This window comes from Salmo trutta, chromosome 4, assembly GCF_901001165.1.
Source record: "Salmo trutta chromosome 4, fSalTru1.1, whole genome shotgun sequence".
Classification (NCBI taxonomy): Eukaryota; Metazoa; Chordata; class Actinopteri; order Salmoniformes; family Salmonidae; genus Salmo; species Salmo trutta.
In genome coordinates this window covers 72,272,882-72,294,190 of record NC_042960.1, presented here as the reverse complement: position 1 = coordinate 72,294,190, position 21,309 = coordinate 72,272,882, and the positions used below count along the sequence as shown (strand labels likewise).

The 21,309-nt window shown below is 44.1% G+C and overlaps 1 protein-coding gene across 1 annotated transcript in view; it reads left to right on the top strand.

Moving 5' to 3' along the window:
* LOC115193090 (uncharacterized) overlaps positions 1-9,501 on the top strand; it is a 61,339-nt gene extending 51,838 nt beyond the window's left edge. Inside the window, 5 exon segments of the mRNA XM_075074279.1 lie at positions 1,182-1,277; positions 2,095-2,158; positions 4,243-4,400; positions 4,910-5,036; positions 8,561-9,501. Of these exon segments, the coding sequence (XP_074930380.1) occupies positions 1,182-1,277; positions 2,095-2,158; positions 4,243-4,400; positions 4,910-5,036; positions 8,561-9,501 (1,386 nt within the window).
* The last annotated feature ends 11,808 nt before the right edge of the window (positions 9,502-21,309 follow it).

The window sequence follows — 21,309 nt, the reverse complement described above, 5'->3', positions numbered from 1 at the left end:
AGAACCATGAATGACAGAATGTCTGTAGATGAGAACCATGAATGACAGAATGTCTGTAGATGAGAACCATGAATGACAGAATGTCTGAAGGTGAGAACCATGAATGACAGAATGTCTGTAGATGAGAACCATGAATGACAGAATGTCTGTAGATGAGAACCATGAATGACAGAATGTCTGTAGATGAGAACCATGAATGACAGAATGTCTGAAGATGAGAACCATGAATGACAGAATGTCTGTAGATGAGAACCATGAATGACAGAATGTCTGTAGATGAGAACCATGCATGACAGAATGTCTGTAGATGAGAACCATGAATGACAGAATGTCTGTAGATGAGAACCATGAATGACAGAATGTCTGTAGATGAGAACCATGAATGACAGAATGTCTGTAGATGAGAACCATGAATGACAGAATGTCTGTAGATGAGAACCATGAATGACAGAATGTCTGTAGATGAGAACCATGAATGACAGAATGTCTGTAGATGAGAACCATGAATGACAGAATGTCTGTAGATGAGAACCATGAATGACAGAATGTCTGTAGATGAGAACCATGAATCTTAGAATGTAGAACTCTTTTATGATTCTGTTAATCTTTGGTGGAAAATGAGAGACTGCAATGGGCGGGTTCACTGTGAAGTATTTTTAAAATGTTTGCTTTTCATTGTCATGTCTAAATGCAATGTAATTAGGAATAAGGGAATGGAGGTAAGGCCTCCACATGTGAATCAGATGGGTAACGATCTGGTGGCTTCTCATGACATCTCGTTAACTTCTGTTCATCAACTTAGTGGATGTAAACTTCTGACCCACTGGAATTGTGATACAGTGAATTATAAGTGAAATAATCTGTCTGTAAAACAATTGTTGAAAAAATGACTTGTGTCATGCACAAAGTAGATGTCCTTACCGACTTGCCAAAACTATAGTTTGTTAACAAGAAATTTGTGGAGTGGTTGAAAAACTAGTTTTAATTGACTCCAACCTAAGTGTATGTAAACGTCCAACTTCAACTGTAGTTAGGGTTATATACCTACTGACATTACCCTGATAAACTAGACAATATATAGTTTGGGTTATATATTATTACATTAACCTGTGACTGATGGTAACATGAGTGTTTGTAGCTACAGGGGATCCTGACTTATCTCTCCCAATGTCTCTCCTCAGATGCATATGGTGCTCTTCAACTCAGACAAGTACCCCAACATCTCCGTGGCAGCAGACAAGTCAGACGGCCTGGCTGTCCTGGGAGTTCTGATAGAGGTGAGGAGGGTAGGGGTTGAGGTAGGGGCATCAAGGACAGGGGAGGTTAAGTAGAGGAGAGGAGGGACGAGAGGAGAAGAGGTGGGGAGGGAAGAAGAGAGGAGATGGTGAGGAGATGGAGAGGAGAGGATAGGAGAGGAGAGGAGAGGAGAGGAGAGGGGAGGAGAGGAGAGGAGAGGAGAGGAGATGGAGAGGAGATGGAGAGGGGAGGGGAGGGGAGGGGAGGGGAGGGGAGGAGAGGAGAGGAGATGGAGAGGAGAGGAGAGGAGAGGAGATGAGAGGAGAGGAGATGAGATGGAGATGAGATGGAGAGGGGAGGGGAGGGGAGGGGAGGGGAGGGGAGGAGAGGAGATGGAGAGGAGATGGAGAGGAGATGAGATGGAGATGAGATGGAGAGGGGAGGGGAGGGGAGGGGAGGGGAGGGGAGGGGAGGGGAGGGAGGGGAGGGGAGGAGAGGAGATGGAGAGGAGAGGAGAGGAGAGGAGAGGAGAGGAGAGGAGATGAGAGGAGAGGAGAGGAGAGGAGATGGAGAGGAGAGGAGAGGAGAGGAGATGGAGATGAGATGGAGATGAGATGGAGAGGGGAGGGGAGGGGAGGGGAGGGGAGGGGAGGGGAGGAGAGGAGAGGAGAGGAGATACTCACTACAGACTTTCAGAAAGTCCCAAAATTGCTCCTTACCGTTTCCCCTCTGTCATCTTGGATTCTTACACCTTACAAATCTGCAAACATCAAAGGGATAGTGCCAGGTGGAGGGATAGGGAGTGATTTGGGACTGTCTGTCAGTGAGCATCACTAACTAACTGTGCCTCTGCTGCAGGTCGGGGAATTCAACCCAGCGTTCAATCAGTTCCTCAAGTACATCAATGGTATTAAATACAGAGGTGCGTTTTAGGCTACATTGGTTTATATGGTAATGGTTAGTGAAAACAACTGTTGTGTGTTTGACTGGTAGATCAGAGGGTGATGATTATTCCATTCCATTCCATTCTATTCTATTCCATTAATTCCATTCTATTCCATCCTATTCCATTCCATTCTATCCTATTCCATTCCATTAATTCTATACTGTTCTATTCCATTCTATTCCATTCCATTCATTATTTTCCATTCTATTCCATTAATTCCATTCTATTCCATCCTGTTCCATTCTATTCCATTCCATTCTATTCCATTCTATCCTATTCTATTCCATTAATTCTATACTATTCTATTCCATTCCATTCTATTCTATTCCATTAATTCTATACTATTCTGTTCCATTCTATTCCATTCCATTCATTCTATTCCATTCTATTCCATTAATTCCATTCTATTCCATTCTATTCCATTCCATTCTATTCCATTCCATTCATTCTATTCCATTCTATTCCATTAATTCCATTCTATTCCATTCTATTCCATTCATTCTATTCCATTTACCTTTCCTTCCATTCCTTTCTATTCCATTCATTCTATTCCATTCCATTAATTCTATACTATTCCATTCATTCTATTCCATCCTATTCCATTTTATTCCATCCTATTCCATTCTATTCCATTCCATTCATTCTATCCCATTCCATTCTATTCCATTCCATTAATTCTATAATATTCCATTAATTCTATTCCATCCTATTCCATTCTATTCCATTCTATTCTATTCCATTATATTCTATTCCATTCTGTTCTATTCCATTCAATTATATTAAATTCCATCTTTTCCATTCCATTCTATTGCATTCCATTATATTCTATTCCATCCCATTCCATTCTATTCAATTCCATTAATTCTATACTATTCCATTCCATTCTATTCCATTCCATTCATTCTATTCCATTCTATTCCATTCCATTCATTCTATTCCATTCTATTCCATTCCATTCTATTCCATTCTATTCCATTCTATTCCATTCCATTCTATTCCATTCTATTCCATTCTATTCCATTCCATTCATTCTATTCCATTCTATTCCATTCTATTCCATTCCATTCTATTCCATTCTATTCCATTCTATTCCATTCCATTCATTCTATTCCATTCTATTCCATTCCATTCTATTCCATTCTATTCCATTCCATTCTATTCTATTCTATTCCATTATATTCTATTCCATTCTATTCCATTCTATTCCATTCCATTCAATTACATTATATTCCATATTTTCCATTCCATTCTATTCCATTCTATTCCATTCTATTCCATTCCATTCATTCTATTCCATTCTATTCCATTCTATTCTATTCCATTCTATTCCATTCTATTCCATTCTATTCCATTCCATTCTATTCCATTCTATTCCATTCTATTCCATTCCATTCATTCTATTCCATTCTATTCCATTCCATTCTATTCCATTCTATTCCATTCCATTCTATTCTATTCTATTCCATTATATTCTATTCCATTCTATTCCATTCTATTCCATTCCATTCAATTACATTATATTCCATATTTTCCATTCCATTCTATTCTATTCTATTCCATTATATTCTATTCCATTCTGTTCTATTCCATTCAATTACATTATATTCCATATTTTCCATTCCATTCTATTGCATTCCATTCCATCCTATTCCATTCCATTCTATTGCATTCCATTCCATTCTATTCTATTCCATTCTATTCTATTCCATCCTTTTCCATTCCATTCCATTCTATTCTATTCCATCCTAATCCATTCCATTATATTCCATTCTATTATATTCCATTCTATTCCATTCCATTATATTCATTCCATCCTATTCAATTCTATTCCATCCTATTCCATTCCATTATATTCTATTCCATCCTATTCAATTCTATTCCATCCTATTCCATTCCATTATATTCTATTCTATTCCATCCTAATCCATTCCATTATATTCTATTCCATCCTAATCCATTCCATTATATTCTATTCCATCCTAATCCATTCTATTCTATTATATTCCATCCTATTCCATTCCATTCTATTCCATTTAATTATATTCTATTGGAACATGTAGATCAGAGGGTGCAGGTCCCAGCCTTCAACATCCGCAATCTGCTGCCTGTTCTCCTGGATGAGTACTACCGTTATGATGGCTCGCTGACCACTCCCCCCTGCTATCCCAGCGTACTTTGGACTGTGTTCAAAAACCCTGTCACCATCTCACTCAAACAGGTTAGTCCATCTCACTCAAACAGGTTAGTCCATCTCACTCAGACAGGTTAGTCCATCTCACTCAAACAGGTTAGTCCATCTCACTCAGACAGGTTAGTCCATCTCACTCAGACAGGTTAGTCCATCTCACTCAGATAGGTTAGTCCATCTCACTCAGACAGGTTAGTCCATCTCAATCAAACAGGTTAGTCCATCTCACTCAAACAGGTTAGTCCATCTCACTCAAACAGGTTTAGTTTCACGCTGGAGCAGGCCTATCTAGTCTCCTCCAATGAGGGTTTTAACATCAGGGTCAGAATTACGTCACATGCAGTTTAATGGTGAAGACGTCTGCCAGTGAGGCCCTTGGTTTGATGTCAGTCACGCTCGTCCGTTTTATAGACATCCCTGCAACATAAAACATTTACATATATGGATTTATAAGTGTATCTGAAACCACACTAAACCAAAGGTCTCTGTGTGAAACATCGCTGTGTGACTGAGATGTTTTGTTTTTGTTCTACCCTTAGTTTCTGGCCCTAGCAACGGCCATCTACTCCTCCCACCAACAGGAGTCGGCCCCGGTGGCCATGAACAGCAACTACAGGAAACCACAGTTCACGGACAACAGAGTTGTTCTCTGCTCTTTCCAGGGGGGTGAGTATGGTGCTACCCTCCTACCACATTACTACCACAGTACTACTACAGTACTACTACAGTACTACCACAGTACTACTACAGTACTACCACAGTACTACCACAGTACTACCACAGTACTACTACAGTACTACCCCACAGTACTACTACAGTACTACTACAGTACTACTACAGTACTACCACAGTACTACCCCACAGTACTACCACAGTACTACCACAGCACTACCACAGTACTAATACAGTACTAGAACAGTACTACTACAGTACTACCACATTACTACCACATTACTAGTACAGTACTACCACAGTACTACCACAGTACTACCACAGTACTGCTACAGTGCTAGAACAGTACTACCACAGTACTGCTACAGCACTAGAATATTACTACTACAGTACTACCACAGTCCTACCACAGTACTACTACCGTACTACCACAGTACTACTAAAGTACTACCACAGTGATACTATAGTACTACCACATTACCACCACAGTACTACCACAGTACTACCACAGTACTACCACAGTACTACTACAGTACTAGAACAGTACTACCACAGTACTGCTACAGCACTAGAATATTACTACTACAGTTCTACCACAGTACTAGTACCGTACTACTACAGTACTACCACAGTACTACCACAGTACTACCACAGTGATACTATAGTACTACCACATTACCACTACAGTACTATCACAGTACTACCACAGTGATACTATAGTACTACCACATTACCACTACAGTACTACTACAGTACTACCGCAGTACTATTAATAATCTATGGGCTGGTTTCCAGGACACAGATTAAGCCTAGTCCTGGACTAAAAACCATTCTCAATGGACTAGAGAATCTCTATCGAAAAGGCTTTTTGGTCCAGGGCTTGGCTTAATCTGTGTCCGAGAAACTGGCCCAATGGGTTAGATCTGTTATTGGAGCATGATGATTAAGGTCAGCCTGAATGATGAATGGCAAAGCTTTTTACTTTTTCTACAGCACTTTAAAATGCAGCTTTAAATGGGTTGGCTGGGGTCGACTGGGGTGGGCCCTGTGGCTGGGGGGCTTGAGATTGGGGTGGGCCCTGTGGCTGGGGTCGACTGGGGTGGGCCCTGTGGCTGGGGGGCTTGAGATTGGGGTGGGCCCTGTGGCTGGGGGGCTTGAGATTGGGGTGGGCCCTGTGGCTGGGGTCGACTGGGGTGGGCCCTGTGGCTGGGGGGGCTTGAGATTGGGGTGGGCCCTGTGGCTGGGGGGCTTGAGATTGGGGTGGGCCCTGTGGCTGGGGTCGACTGGGGTGGGCCCTTTGGCTGGGGGGGCTTGAGATTGGGGTGGGCCCTGTGGCTGGGGGGCTTGAGATTGGGGTGGGCCCTGTGGCTGGGGGGCTTGAGACTGGGGTGGGGCCTGTGGCTGGGGGGCTTGAGATTGGGGTGGGGCCTGTGTCTGGGGGGCTTGAGATTGGGGTGGGCCCTGTGGCTGGGGGATGATTTCTGTGGGGTCGAGGACTGCCAAGGTCATCTGGTATCAACTGCTTATTGTTTTTGCTTTAATGGATGAACTGGGGTTGGTGTTGGATTAGGGTGGGATTAACTGGGGTTGGTGCTGGATTAGGGTGGGATTAACTGGGGTTGGTGCTGGATTAGGGTGGGATGACCTGGGGTTAGTGCTGGATTAGGGTGGGATTAACTGGGGTTTGTGCTGGATTAGGGTGGGATGAACTGGGGTTAGTGCTGGATTAGGGTGGGATTAACTGGGGTTTGTGCTGGATTAGGGTGGGATGAACTGGGGTTAGTGTTGGATTAGGGTGGGATGAACTGGGGTTAGTGTTGGATTAGGGTGGGGTGAACTGGGGTTAGTGCTGGATTAGGGTGGGATGAACTGGGGTTGGTGCTGGATTAGGGTGGGATGAACTGGGGTTGGTGTTGGATTAGGGTGGGATGAACTGGGGTTGGTGTTGGATTAGGGATGGATGAACTGGGGTTAGTGTTGGATTAGGGTGGGATAAACTGGGGTTAGTGCTGGATTAGGGTGGGATGAACTGGGGTTAGTGCTGGATTAGGGTAGGATGAACTGGGGTTGGTGCTGGATTAGGGTGGGGTGAACTGGGGTTAGTGCTGGATTAGGGTGGGATGAACTGGGGTTGGTGCTGGATTAGGGTGGGATGAACTGGGGTTGGTGTTGGATTAGGGTGGGATGAACTGGGGTTAGTGTTGGATTAGGGTGGGATGAACTGGGGTTGGTGCTGGATTAGGGTGGGATGAACTGGGGTTGGTGTTGGATTAGGGTGGGATGATCTGGGGTTGGTGCTGGATTAGGGTGGGATGAACTGGGATTAGGGTGGGATGACCTGGGGTTAGTGTTGGATTAGGGTGGGATGAACTGGGGTTGGTGCTGGATTAGGGTGGGCTGAACTGGGGTTAGTGCTGGATTAGGGTGGGATGAACTGGGGTTAGTGTTGGATTAGGGTGGGATGAACTGGGGTTAGTGTTGGATTAGGGTGGGATGAACTGGGGTTAGTGTTGAATTAGGGTGGGTTGGTTTTGGATTAGGGATGGATGAACTGGGGTTAGTGTTGGATTAGGGTGGGATGAACTGGGGTTGGTGTTGGATTAGGGTGGGATGAACTGGGGTTGGTGCTGGATTAGGGTGGGATGAACTGGGGTTGGTGTTGGATTAGGGTGGGATGAACTGGGGTTAGTGTTGGATTAGGGTGGGATGAACTGGGGTTGGTGTTGGATTAGGGTGGGATGAACTGGGGTTGGTGCTGAATTAGGGTGGGATGAACTGGGGTTAGTGTTGGATTAGGGTCGGTGTGGGTGGATGGGATCTGTGGGGGTGAGACCAGGGCTGTCAAACTGTCTGAGGCTCGTCTGCTGTCTGCTGGTTATGGTGCCTCCTTAGCGCTTTCCGTAACTGCGCTTCTCTGTCCTCTTTTGATGCTTTTCCCGATACCTTCTCTTTTCAAATTCATGTTTTCTTATTCTCCACTTTATTCCCGACTTTCTCTCTGCCTCGACCGACGGGGTCGTGCTTCATGTCTCTAGAAATTAAACGTTACCGCTTCAGAATGGGATGAAATGAGATGCTCTCCCTTTGCTCATGATTGTGACTTGCCAGCCCTCTCTTCAGTGGCGGTTCACCACACACTATAGATCCACATACCATAATACAGTCTGTATGACATACCATGCTCTGCTCTGTGGTCTGTGACAGTATGACAGGAATCTGCATGTCGTTCTCATCTCCTCAAATTCACTTTCCATTTCCGAGGGCTGTACGCTTCTTTATAATAGCAGGACTCTCTGAGTATGGCTCTTCTTTGGCATGGCAGTGCTGTAATCTCCTCTTCGTCTAGCTTGCCTGCGGGGGGACCCGTCTACCTTCAGAATGGGAATCTGAATCTTACTTTCAATGTCTCCCAATTGGCCGTGACGCTGCATGCACCAGGCCAACGCCACACCATATAGGACATGTCCCTTGCCTCTGGGACTTAAACTCTATTGTACTTGGCTCTGTATCTGATTCAGGCAGAGGACTGCAGGGTGCTACTCAGACAGTCACCTCTCCGTTTCTGAGGAGGCAGGTCATCAACCAGCTGTTAGATGGAGACCTGGCAGACCTGGCAGATCAGGATGGGCTCAACCAGCTGTTAGATGGAGACCTGGCAGACCTGGCAGACCAGGATGGGCTCAACCAGCTGTTAGATGGAGACCTGGCAGACCTGGCAGACCAGGATGGGCTCAACCAGCTGTTAGATGGAGACCTGGCAGACCTGGCAGACCAGGATGAGCTCAACAAGCTGCTGCCCAAGAAGCCCAGAGCACCGGGAAAGAAGTGGAATGACCTCAAAAACCACCAGAAAGGCTGGACCCAGAGCCATATTGGGTCCAAGCACCACCAGAACACCTGGTCTCAGATCCAGAACAGCCTCAAGCAGCAGTGGCTGAAGTCCAATAAGGTGCCATCTGTGGGGGTAGGAGCTGCCAGACTAGTCCCCTCTTCCTGGAAGAACCAGCAGAACAGGCAACCTGTGTGGAAGTCAGGTCTGAGCGAGGACATGCTGTGTTACATCTCCTTGGAGCAGAATGTGTCTCGCCGGCTGAGCAGAGGGAGATCACCTCCCCATACAGACACCCAGCTGGTCCAGGCTCTCAGAGAAACTCTGTTCCCAGAGCTCAACCTGCGCAGCTACCTGGGCTGTAAATCTGACCTGGCTCCGCTCACCATCAGACAGCTCCTCCGTGGGAGATCAGCCACAGATGAGGCCCTGGAGCTGGACCAGGCCATTGTCAAGGCCTTAGGGGGGAGGACAGGGCAGACCATAGTGGGACAGAGAGGGTCAACAAAGAAGCAACAGACCAACACCTTCTCCATGCACCGAACAGGCTTCGCTTCTGCCCCTGCTGCCGTGCCTAGGAAACCCAATCAGCCGATCCCATGGCTCCAGCCTATGGAGTGGGAGGACTAGAGTCCAACCAGGCAAGACGTATAACCTTTAGACCCTAAATCTATAACCAGTGCAACCACCATCAGCCTCACCCTCAGCTCAATCTACAGTCGCGAGTGAAAATGTACACAAAAGTTTGTGCTGTCTTCACATTTTGCTGCCTTAAAATGATATCTAAAATGGGATTCAAGTGATTCCCCCCCCCCCCGTCGATCTACACAACCTACTCCACATTTTCAAAGTCAAATAAAAATGATTAAAAAAATGTTCAGAAATAACAAAGAAATACAAAATGAGGATGTATTGATTGTGTATGTCTTCACACACCATACTTGGTGGAAACACATTTGGCAGAAATCACAGCGGTGAATCATTTTGAATATGATTATACCAACCTTGCCAAACTGTTTGGACAGAATATATCCATTTATATCCATTGTTTTTGGTCAAACCTTCAGAAAATATTCACACCCTTTAGTTTTTCCACATTTTGTTGTTGTGTTACAGCCTGAATTTTAAAATGTTGAGATTTTGTTTTACTGATCTACACACAACACCACATAACGTCAAAGTGGAATTTTGTTTGTAATTATCATTTTTGGATCCCCCCCAAAAAAGCTGCAATGTCTTCGAGTGAATAAGTATTCAACCCTTTTGTTATGGCCTAAATCAGTTCAGGAGTCTTAGATGTGCTTAACAAATTGCATAATTTACAGCAACGACCTGGGGAATAGTTACAGGGATAAATGAGCCAATTGTATGCTGGGGATGATTAGGTGACCATGATGGTCAGATTGGGAATTTAGCCAGGACACCAGGGTTAGCACCCCTACTCTTACAATAAGTGCCATGGGATCTTTAGTGAACTCAGAGAGTCAGGATACCTGTTTAACATCCCATCTGAAAGACAGCACCCTACACAGGGCAATGTCCCTAATCACTACCCTGGGTAATTAGGATATTTATTTAGACCAGAGGAAAGAGTGCCTCCTACTGGCCCTCCAACACCACTTCCAGCAGCATCTGGTCTCCCATCCAGAGACTGACCAACCCTGCTTAGCTTCAGAAGCAAGCCAGCAGTGGGATGCAGGGTGGTATGCTGCTGGCAAGTGATTGGGATATAAGTTGCATGGACTCACTCTGTGTTCAATAATAGTGTTTAACATGATTTATGAATGACTACCTCATCTCTGTATCCCCACACATACAATTTTCTGTAAGGTCCCTCAATCGAGTAGAGAATTTCAAGAAAAGATTCAACTACAAAGACCAGGGAGGTTTTTCAATTCCTCACAAAGAAGGGCACCAATTGGTAGATGTGAAGGGAAAAAAAGCCGTTGTTTTCTTTGCAGCAATTTGACCATTGAGGCCTTATTCACGCAGTCTCCTCTGAACAGTTGATGTTGCAATGTGTCTGTTACTTGAACACTGTGAAGCATTTATTTGGGCTGCAATCTGAGGTGCAGTTAACTCTAAGGAACTTATCCTCTGCAGAAAAGGTAACTCTCTTGAAGAAACTTTCAAAGTTCTTGAAATGTTCCTTATTGACTGACCTTCATGTCTTAAAGTAATGATGGACTGTTGTTTCTCTTTGCTTATTTGAGCTGTTCTTGCCATAATATGGACTTGGTCTTTTACCAAATAGGGCTATCTTCTGTATACCTTCCCTACCTTGTCACAACACAACTGATTGGCTCGAACGCATTAAGAAGGAAAGAAGTTCCACAATTTAACTTTTACAAGGAACACCAGTTAATTGAAATGCATTCCAGGTGACTACCTCATGAAGCTGGTTGAGAGGATGCCAAGAGTGTGCAAAGCTGTCAACAAGACAAAGGGTGGCTACTTTGAAGAATCTAAAATTATTCTTTGTGTTATTTCATAGTTTTGTTGTCTTCACTATTATTCTACAATGTAGAAAATGTTTAAAAAAAAGAAAAACCCTTGAATGAGTAGGTGTGTCTAAACTTTTGACTGGTACTGTATATATTAGCCATAGTCACTTTGCCCCTACCTATATGTACAATTTACCTCGACTAACCTCGCACACTGACTTGGTACCGTTATCCCCTCGTTATTTTATTTTATTGTGTTACTTTTAATTTTTTTTTAACTTTAGTTTATTTAGTAAATATTTTCTTAACTCTATTTCTTTAACTGCATTGTTGGTTAAGAGCTTGTAATTAAGCATTTCACTGTAATGTCTACACCTGTTGTGTTTGGCGCATGTGACAAATAAAGATTTAATTTAACTCAGTTGCCGGAGCTGAAGTAAACTGCTCAGGGACTTCACAATGAGACCAATGTTGATTTTAAAACAGGTATGCAGTTTAATGGCAGTGATAGGAGAAAACAGAGGATGGATCAACAACATTGTAGTTACTCCATAATACTAACCTAAATGACAAGGTGAAAAGAAGGAAGCCTGTACAGAATAAAAATATTCCAAGACATGCATCCTGTTTCAATTCAAATCAAATGTTATTAGTCATATGCGCCGAATACAACAGGTGTGAACCTTACAGTGAAATGCTGAAAACAACAGGTGTAGTAGACCTCACAGTGAAATGCTTACTTACAAGCCCTTAACCAACAATGCTTTAAGAAGTTTTAAGATGAAAAAAGTGTTAAGTAAAAAATAGAAAATAAAAGTAACAAATAATTAAACAGCAGCAGTAAAATAACAATAGCGAGGCTATATGCAGGGGGTACTGGTACAGAGTCAATGTGCGGGGGTACCGGTTAGTTGAGGTAATTGAGGTAATATGTACATGGAGGTAGAGTTACTATGCAACAAGGCACTTAAGTAATACAGCTAAAAATGTGACAAAGAAATTCGCTTTTTGTCCTGAATACAACGCGTTATGTTTGGGGCAAATCCAGCACATTACTGAGTACCACTCTTCATCTTTTCAAGATGGTGGTGGCTGCATCATGTTATGGGTATGCTTGTCATCAGCAAGGACTAGAGCTTTTCTTAGGATACAAATAAATGGAATACAGCTATAAGCACAGGCAAAATCCTAGAGGAAAACCTGGTTCAGTCTGCTTTCCAACAGACACGGAGATAAATTCACCTTTCAGCAGGACAATTACCTAAAACACAAGGCAAAATCTACACTGGTTGCTTACCAAGAAAACATTGAATGTTCCTGAGTGACCTAGTTACAGTTTTGATTTAAATCGGCTTGAAAATCTATGGCAAGACTTGAAAATGGTTGTCAAGCGATGATCAACAATCAACTTGACAGAGCTTGAAGAATTTTTAAAAGAATAATGGACAAATATTGTACAATCCAGGTGTGCAAAGCTCTTAGAGACTTACCCAGAAAGACTCACTGCTGTAATCACTCTTAGAGACTTACCCAGAAAGACTCACTGCTGTAATCACTCTTAGAGACTTACCCAGAAAGACTCACTGCTGTAATCACTCTTGGAGACTTACCCAGAAAGACTCACTGCTGTAATCCTCTTGGAGACTTACCCAGAAAGACTCACAGCTGTAATCACTCTTAGAGACTTACCCAGAAAGACTCACAGCTGTAATCACTCTTAGAGACTTACCCAGGAAGACTCACAGCTGTAATCACTCTTAGAGACTTACCCAGAAAGACTCACAGCTGTAATCACTCTTAGAGACTTACCCAGAAAGACTCACTGCTGTAATCACTCTTAGAGACTTACCCAGAAAGACTCACAGCTGTAATCACTCTTAGAGACTTACCCAGAAAGACTCACAGCTGTAATCACTCTTGGAGACTTACCCAGAAAGACTCACAGCTGTAATCACTCTTAGAGACTTACCCAGAAAGACTCACAGCTGTAATCACTCTTAGAGACTTACCCAGAAAGACTCACTGCTGTAATCACTCTTGGAGACTTACCCAGAAAGACTCACAGCTGTAATCACTCTTGGAGACTTACCCAGAAAGACTCACAGCTGTTAATCACTCTTAGAGACTTACCCAGAAAGCCTCACTGCTGTAATCACTCTTAGAGACTTACCCAGAAAGACTCACAGCTGTAATCACTCTTAGAGACTTACCCAGAAAGACTCACAGCTGTAATCACTCTTAGAGACTTACCCAGAAAGACTCACTGCTGTAATCACTCTTGGAGACTTACCCAGAAAGACTCACAGCTGTAATCACCACTAAAGGTGCTTCTACAAAGTATTGACTCAGTGGTGTGAGTACTTATGTAAATTAGATATTTCTGTATTTCATTTTCAATCAATTTGAGAGCAAAAAATCTATATAATACGTTTTGAATTCAGGCTGTAACACAACAACATGTGGAATAATTCAAGGGGTGTGAGTACTCTCTGAAGGCTCTGTATGTTTCCTTGAGCTGTGCAAAGTTGGTAGAATATTATTCCAAATGATTCCCGGTACAAAAAATAAATAAAAATAAAAATAAAATGAATGAAATAAAATGTATGCATTCACTACTGTAAGTCGCTCTGGATAAGAGCGTCTGCTAAATGACTCAAATGTAAAATGTAAATGTAAAAAATTCCCATCTGTAATGGCTGCCAATGCTTATACCACGTATTAACTCTGGATGTGAAGACATATGCAATCAAGACATTTAATTTATTATTTTATTTTTTAATTTGGAAAATGTTCTAGAACTTTCTTTCACTTTGAAAATATGGAGAAGGTTGTGTAGATTTGTAGGGGGGGGAAATCAAATGTAATCCGTTTTTAGATGTCATTTTAAGGCAGCAAAATGTGAACATAAGAGAACCTTAAAGGGTTCTTTGGCCGTCCCTGTAGGAAAACAGAGGGTTCTACATGGAACTCAAAAGAGTTCTATGTGGAACCGAAAACGGTTCTACCTGGAACCGAAAACAGTTCTACATGGAACTCAAAAGAGTTCTATCTGGAACCAAAAACGGTTCTACCTGGAACCAAAAACTGTTCTACCTGGAACCAAAAACGGTTCTACCTGGAACCAAAAACGGTTCTACCTGAAACCAAAAACGGTTTTCCTTAGGAGACAGTCGAAGAACCCTTTTGGAACCCTTTTTTCTGAGAGTGCTGATAGCTAACCTCGGATACCAGACTTAGAGGCTATACAGAAGCAACAGAGTGGAATCTCAACGCAATAAACCAGAGACATTTCCTGAGGTTTAGGGTTCTTTGAGTGGCGCAGCGGTCTAAGGCACAGCATTACAGTGCTAGAGGCGTCACTACAGACCTGAGTTCAATCCTGGGAGGTATCACAACTGGCCATGATCAGGAATCCCACAGGACGGTGCACAATTGGTTTGGCCGGGGTAGGTTGGCATCGTAAATAAGAATTTGTTCTTAACTGACTTGCCTAGTTACTAAATAAAGGTTAAATAAAATACAAATATTTTCAGAGTTTAATTTTTATTATGACGATGACACTGTTCTATGAGGGGGGAAGTTATGATTGGTTGGAGATCTTGTCACATCTCTCTTTAGGGGAAGTTAATGGAGTACACAGTAAGTTTTGAAGAAGTTGTAAGGATGAGTTTTAAGTCAACGAGGGTCAGTGGTAAGGATACGTTTTAAGTCAACGAGGGTCAGTGGTAAGGATAAGTTTTAAGTCAATGAGGGTCAGTGGTAAGGACTGTTTGGGGGATGCAACTTTAGACAAGCCAGTTGTAGGAATTAGAAATATAAAGAATTAGAAATACTAGAACAGAAAATCCTTGATGTAGAAAGAAAACACAGTTTAGATAGAAATGTTGACACCCTGACTGGCAACCTAACCCAGCAGAGATTGCTGCCATGAAATCCAAACAACAATATATTGAGCAGGGTTAAGGAGCAGTGAAAACGCTTGCTTAGAAAGAGGAAGAGGAACATACCATACACAATATTAAAACGCCAGATGGTAGCATGACAATGGAAATTCACTCAATCTTTAAATCAATTTATCACAAACTGTATAAATCCGAAAACAACAATTCAAAGGAGGATATAGACAATTTACATAATCAATTGTTGGAGTCCGTCAATAATCTACAAATTGGGAAATCTCCTGGTAATGATGGATTCCCAGTGGAATGTTCTAGACCAATGGTTCCCCAACTTGTTATAGTCCCGTACCCCTTCAAACATTCAACCTCCAGCCGTACCCCTTCAAACATTCAACCTCCAGACGTACCCCTTCAAACATTCAACCTCCAGCCGTACCCCTTCAAACATTCACCCTCCAGCTGTACCCCCTCTAGCACCAGGGTCAGCACACCCCCTCTAGCACCAGGGTCAGCACACCCCCTCTAGCACCAGGGTCATTGTACCCCCTCTAGCACCAGGGTCAGCGTACCCCCTCTAGCACCAGGGTCAGCGTACCCCCTCTAGCACCAGGGTCAGCATACCCCCTCTAGCACCAGGGTCAGCGTACCCCCTCTAGCACCAGGGTCAGCGTACCCCCTCTAGCACCAGGGTCAGCATACCCCCTCTAGCACCAGGGTCAGCGTACCCCCTCTAGCACCAGGGCCAGCATACCACCTCTAGCACCAGGGTCAGCATACCCCCTCTAGCACCAGGGTCAGCGTACCCCCTCTAGCACCAGGGTCAGCGTACCCCCCTTAGCACCAGGGTCAGCGGAACCCCTCTAGCACCAGGGCCAGCATACCCCCTCTAGCACCAGGGCCAGCATACCCCCTCTAGCACCAGGGTCAGCATACCCCCTCTAGCACCAGGGTCAGCATACCCCCTCTAGCACCAGGGCCAGCATACCCCCTCTAGCACCAGGGTCAGCATACCCCCTCTAGCACCAGGGTCAGCATACCCCCTCTAGCACCAGGGTCAGCGTACCCCCTCTAGCACCAGGGTCAGCATACCCCCTCTAGCACCAGGGTCAGCATACCCCCTCTAGCACCAGGGTCAGCATATCCCCTCTGTACCAGGGCCAGCATACCCCCTCTAGCACCAGGGTCAGCGTACCCCCTCTAGCACCAGGGTCAGCATACCCCCTCTAGCACCAGGGTCAGCATACCCCCTCTGTACCAGGGCCAGCATACCCCCTCTAGCACCAGGGTCAGCATACCCCCTCTAGCACCAGGGTCAGCATACCCCCTCTAGCACCAGGGTCAGCATACCCCCTCTAGCACCAGGGTCAGCATACCCCCTCTAGCACCAGGGTCAGCATACCCCCCTCTAGCACCAGGGTCAGCATACCCCCTCTAGCACCAGGGTCAGCATACCCCCTCTGTACCAGGGCCAGCATACCCCCTCTAGCACCAGGGTCAGCATACCCCCTCTAGCACCAGGGTCAGCGTACCCCCTCTAGCACCAGGGTCAGCATACCCCCTCTGTACCAGGGTCAGCATACCCCCTCTTGCACCAGGGTCAGCATACCCCCTCTAGCACCAGGGTCAGCGTACCCCCTCTAGCACCAGGGTCAGCATACCCCCTCTAGCACCAGGGTCAGCATACCCCCTCTAGCACCAGGGTCAGCATACCCCCTCTAGCACCAGGGTCAGCATACCCCCTCTAGCACCAGGGTTAGCATACCCCCTCTGTACCAGGGCCAGCATACCCCCTCTAGCACCAGGGTCAGCATACCCCCTCTAGCACCAGGGTCAGCATACCCCCTCTGTACCAGGGCCAGCATACCCCCTCTAGCACCAGGGTCAGCGTACCCCCTCTAGCAACAGGGTCAGCATACCCCCTCTAGCACCAGGGTCAGCGTACCCCCTCTATTTGTTCATCGAAAATTGTGAATAACTCACCACAGGTTAATGGGAAGTTTGGCTACAGTCACTCTACTTCAAAAAGAAAGACAAGGATCCTTCCTCCCAATATCACTGTTGAATGTGGATTACAAAATCATTGCTAAGGTATTGGCTTTTCACATAGAAACAGTAATACAAAAGTTGATCCATTCAGATCAAACAGGGTTTATACGTAACAGGATGTCTTCAGACAATCTCCGCCGATTGTTTTTAAATAATCCATCATACCAGGAACTGGAACATTCCAAAAGTGGCAGTATCATTAGATATTGAAAACGTTTTCCATATGGTGGAATGGGCATATTTGGTGGCTGTTTTAAAAAGGTTTGGTTTTGGTCTTGTATTTATTTCCTGGATTGAGCTATTGTATAAATCCCCCAAAGTGGCTATAAAACCAAATGAACAAATCTGATCTATTTAGTTTAACAGGAGGGACCAGACATGGATGCCCTCTGTCCAGTTATTTATTTGCTTTAGAACCCCTAGTATCAATAATCAGAATTCATGGCTCAATCTGGGGAATAGAGATTGGTGGAGAACAACATGTGGTATTGTATTCAGAACCACTAGCGTCAATAATCATTTATCTGAACCAAAACATTCTCTGTCATTTATTTTGCAACTGTTAGACACATATGGTGCTATATCAGGATTCACAGTGAATTAGGAGAATGGAATTTTCAAGCTTGGATAGCAGATTTCAGTGGAAATGGACAAAGACATATGAAATACCTGGGTATATTGATACCATGCGATTTGGTGAGGGCCTATAAAATCAACTACTCTCCTGTAATAGATAGGAATTAATCTGATGTTCAGAGACAGAAAACTCTCCCTATTTCAATGTTAGGTAGGGTCAACGTGATCAAAATTAATATATTACCAAGGTTGATGTATTTACTGTATACCAAGCCAGTTTCAATTACATTCAACCTTTTTATCAAATAAATGGCCTCCAACTTTATTTGGAATGGAAAGACCTCAGGAGTCAAATTGACTGTTTTCCACTTCCCCTATAAAGCTGACTGTTTTCCACTTCCCCTATAAAGCTGACTGTTTTCCACTTCCCCTATAAAGCTGACTGTTTTCCACTTCCCCTATAAAGCTGAGTGTTTTCCACTTCCCCTATAAAGCTGACTGTTATCCACTTCCCCTATAAAGCTGACTGTTTTCCACTTCCCCTATAAAGCTGACTGTTTTCCACTTCCCCTATAAAGCTGACTGTTTTCCACTTCCCCTATAAAGCTGGAGGTCTTGGACTACCTCATATGAAAATGTAATACTGAGCTGCACAAATGCATTCACTTAAACAATGGACAGTAGACTATCCTTTTGCGTGGAGGAGTATTGAAACCATAAATGTAATACCCTAGGATTTAAAATATATTCACTACTTCGGGTCCAAGGCATTGAAGAAAAAAAACAGACAATCCAATGACTTTCTATTATATTTGTATTTGGGAAAATGTACATAAATTCATGAAATGGAAGAAACCCATATCGCCAGACACCCCTATTTAGAACAACCCCAATTTACCTCCAGTGTTTAATGACATCACCTTTAAGTCTTGGTTCCAACGTGGCATCACGAATGTTCAGCACATACATTATGATGGCTCACTACTGTTATCCAATACCAATTTCTTTACATTCTAAGAAATCTTATTAAATCGCTTCAACAGAATCTGGATGAACCTAAAGCATCTAGTACTGAAAAAATACTGAAAGTAGCTGCAATGCCAAATAAGTTGATTGCTAAATTATATCAAGGGTTAATTTAAACTCGGGTGGCAGCGTAGCCTAGTGGTTAGAGTGTTGGACTAGTAACCGAAAGGTTGCAAGATCAAATCCCTGAGCCGACAAGGTACAAATCTGTCGTTCTGCCCCTGAACAAGGCAGTTAACCCACTGTGGCCATCATTTAAAATAAGAATTTGTTCTTAACTGACTTGCCTAGTAAATTTAAAAACTCAACTTGATAGTTCCTAGAAGGAAAGATAGTTCCAATAAGGAAAAATGGCAAACAAATCTAAAGGAAGAAATTGAGGAGAACCACTGTAGACATGTTCATACCTGCTCCTATAACTTTAAACATAAACTACTGCAATTCAAAAATAATCCATAGGATTTGCTACAGTCCTGCCAGAATGTATGTAATACAGTCAGATATGTGTCATCTCTGTTTGAGATACAAAAAAAATGCAAAGGAACCCTATTACATATGCGGTGGTCATGTGACAAACTGACACCATGTTGGGATAATAGCAGACGCAATGTTGTTTCATTGTGTCTAGGAATTTATATCCATCCATCTCCACGATTATGTCTGAGTCTTCTTGGGTATGACGACGCTACAAGCTTGGCACACCTGTATTTGGGGAGTTTATCCCATTCTTCTCTGCAGATCCTCTCAAGCTCTGTCAGCTTGGATGGGGAGCGTCGCTGCACAGCTATTTTCAGGTCTCTCCAGAGATATTAGATTGATTTCAAGTCCGGGCTCTGGCTGGGCCACTCAAGGACATTCAGAGACTTGTCCTGAAGCCACTCCTGCGTTGTCTTGGCTGTGTGCTTAGGGTTGTTGTCTTGTTGGAAGGTGAACCTTCACCCCAGTCTGAGGTTCTGAGCGCTCTGGAGCAGGTTCAGGTTTTCATCAAGTTTTTCATCAAGGATTTCTCCCAGTCCCTACCACTGAAAAACATCCCCACAGCATGATGCTGCCACCCCCATGCTTCACAGTAGGGACGGTGCCAGGTTTCCTCCAGACGTGACACTTGGCATTCAGGCCAAAGGGTTCAATCTTGGTTTCATCAGACCAGAGAATCTTGTTTCTCATTGTCTAAGAGTCTAAGAGGTGCCTTTTGGCAAACTCCAAGCGGGCTGCCATGTGCCTTTTACTGAGGAGTGGCTTCCGTCTGGAGTGCTGCAGAGATGGTTCCTATCTACACAGAGGAACTCTGGAGCTCTGTCAGAGTGATCATCGGGTTCTTGGTCACCTCCCTGACCAAGGCCCTTCTCCCCCGATTGCTCTGTTTGGCCAGGCGGCCAGCTCTAGGAAGAGTCTTGGTGGTTCAAAACTTCTTCCATTTAAGAATGATGGAGGCCTTCAATGCTGCAGGCGGCATCCCTACCTATAGGTACAGTGCATTCGGAAAGTTTTCAGACCCCTTTACTTTTTCCAGATTTTGTTACGTAACAGATTTTTAGACACTTTTGCAAATTGATGAAAAATATAAAATTTAAATATAACATTTACATAAGTATTCAGACACTTTACTCAGTACTTTGTTGAAGCACTTTTGGCTGCGATTACAGCCTTGAGTCTTCTTGGGTATGACGCTACAAGCTTGGCACATCTGTATTTGGGGAGTTTCTCCCATTCTTTTCTGCAGATCCTCTCAAGCTCTGTCAGGATGAATGGGGAGTGTCGCTGCACAGCTATTTTCAGTTCTCTCCAGAGATAGTTGATCAATTTCAAGTCCTGGGTCTGTCTGGGCCACTCAAGGACATTCAAAGATTTGTCCTGAAGCCACTCCTGCATTGTCTTGGATGTGTGCTTAGGGTCATTGTCCTGTCGGAAGGTGAACCTTCGCCCCAGTCTGAGGTCCTGAGCGCTCTGGAACAGGTTTTCATCAAGGATCTCTCTGTACTTTGCTCCGTTCAGCTTTCTCTTGATCCTGACTAGCCTCCCAGTCCCTGCCACTACAAAACATCCCCACAGCATGATGCTGCCACCACCATGCTTCACCGTAGGGATGGTGCCAGGTTTCCTCCAGATGTGACGCTTGGCATTCAGACAGGCCAAAGAGCTAAATCTTGGTTTCATCGGACCAAAGAATCTTGTTTCTCATGGTCTGAGAGTCCTTTAGGTGACTTTGGCCTGATTGGTGGAGTGCTGAAGAGATGGTTGTCCTTCTGGAAGGTTCTCCTATCTCCACAGTGGAACTCTGAAGCTCTGTCAGAGTGACCATCGGGTTCTTGGTCACCTCCCTGACCAATGCCCTTCTCTCCCGATTGCTCAGTTTTGCCGGGCGGCCAGCTCTAGGAAGAGTCTTAGTGGTTCCAAACTTCTTCCATTTAAGAACGATGCAAGCCACTGTGTTCTTGGTGACCTTC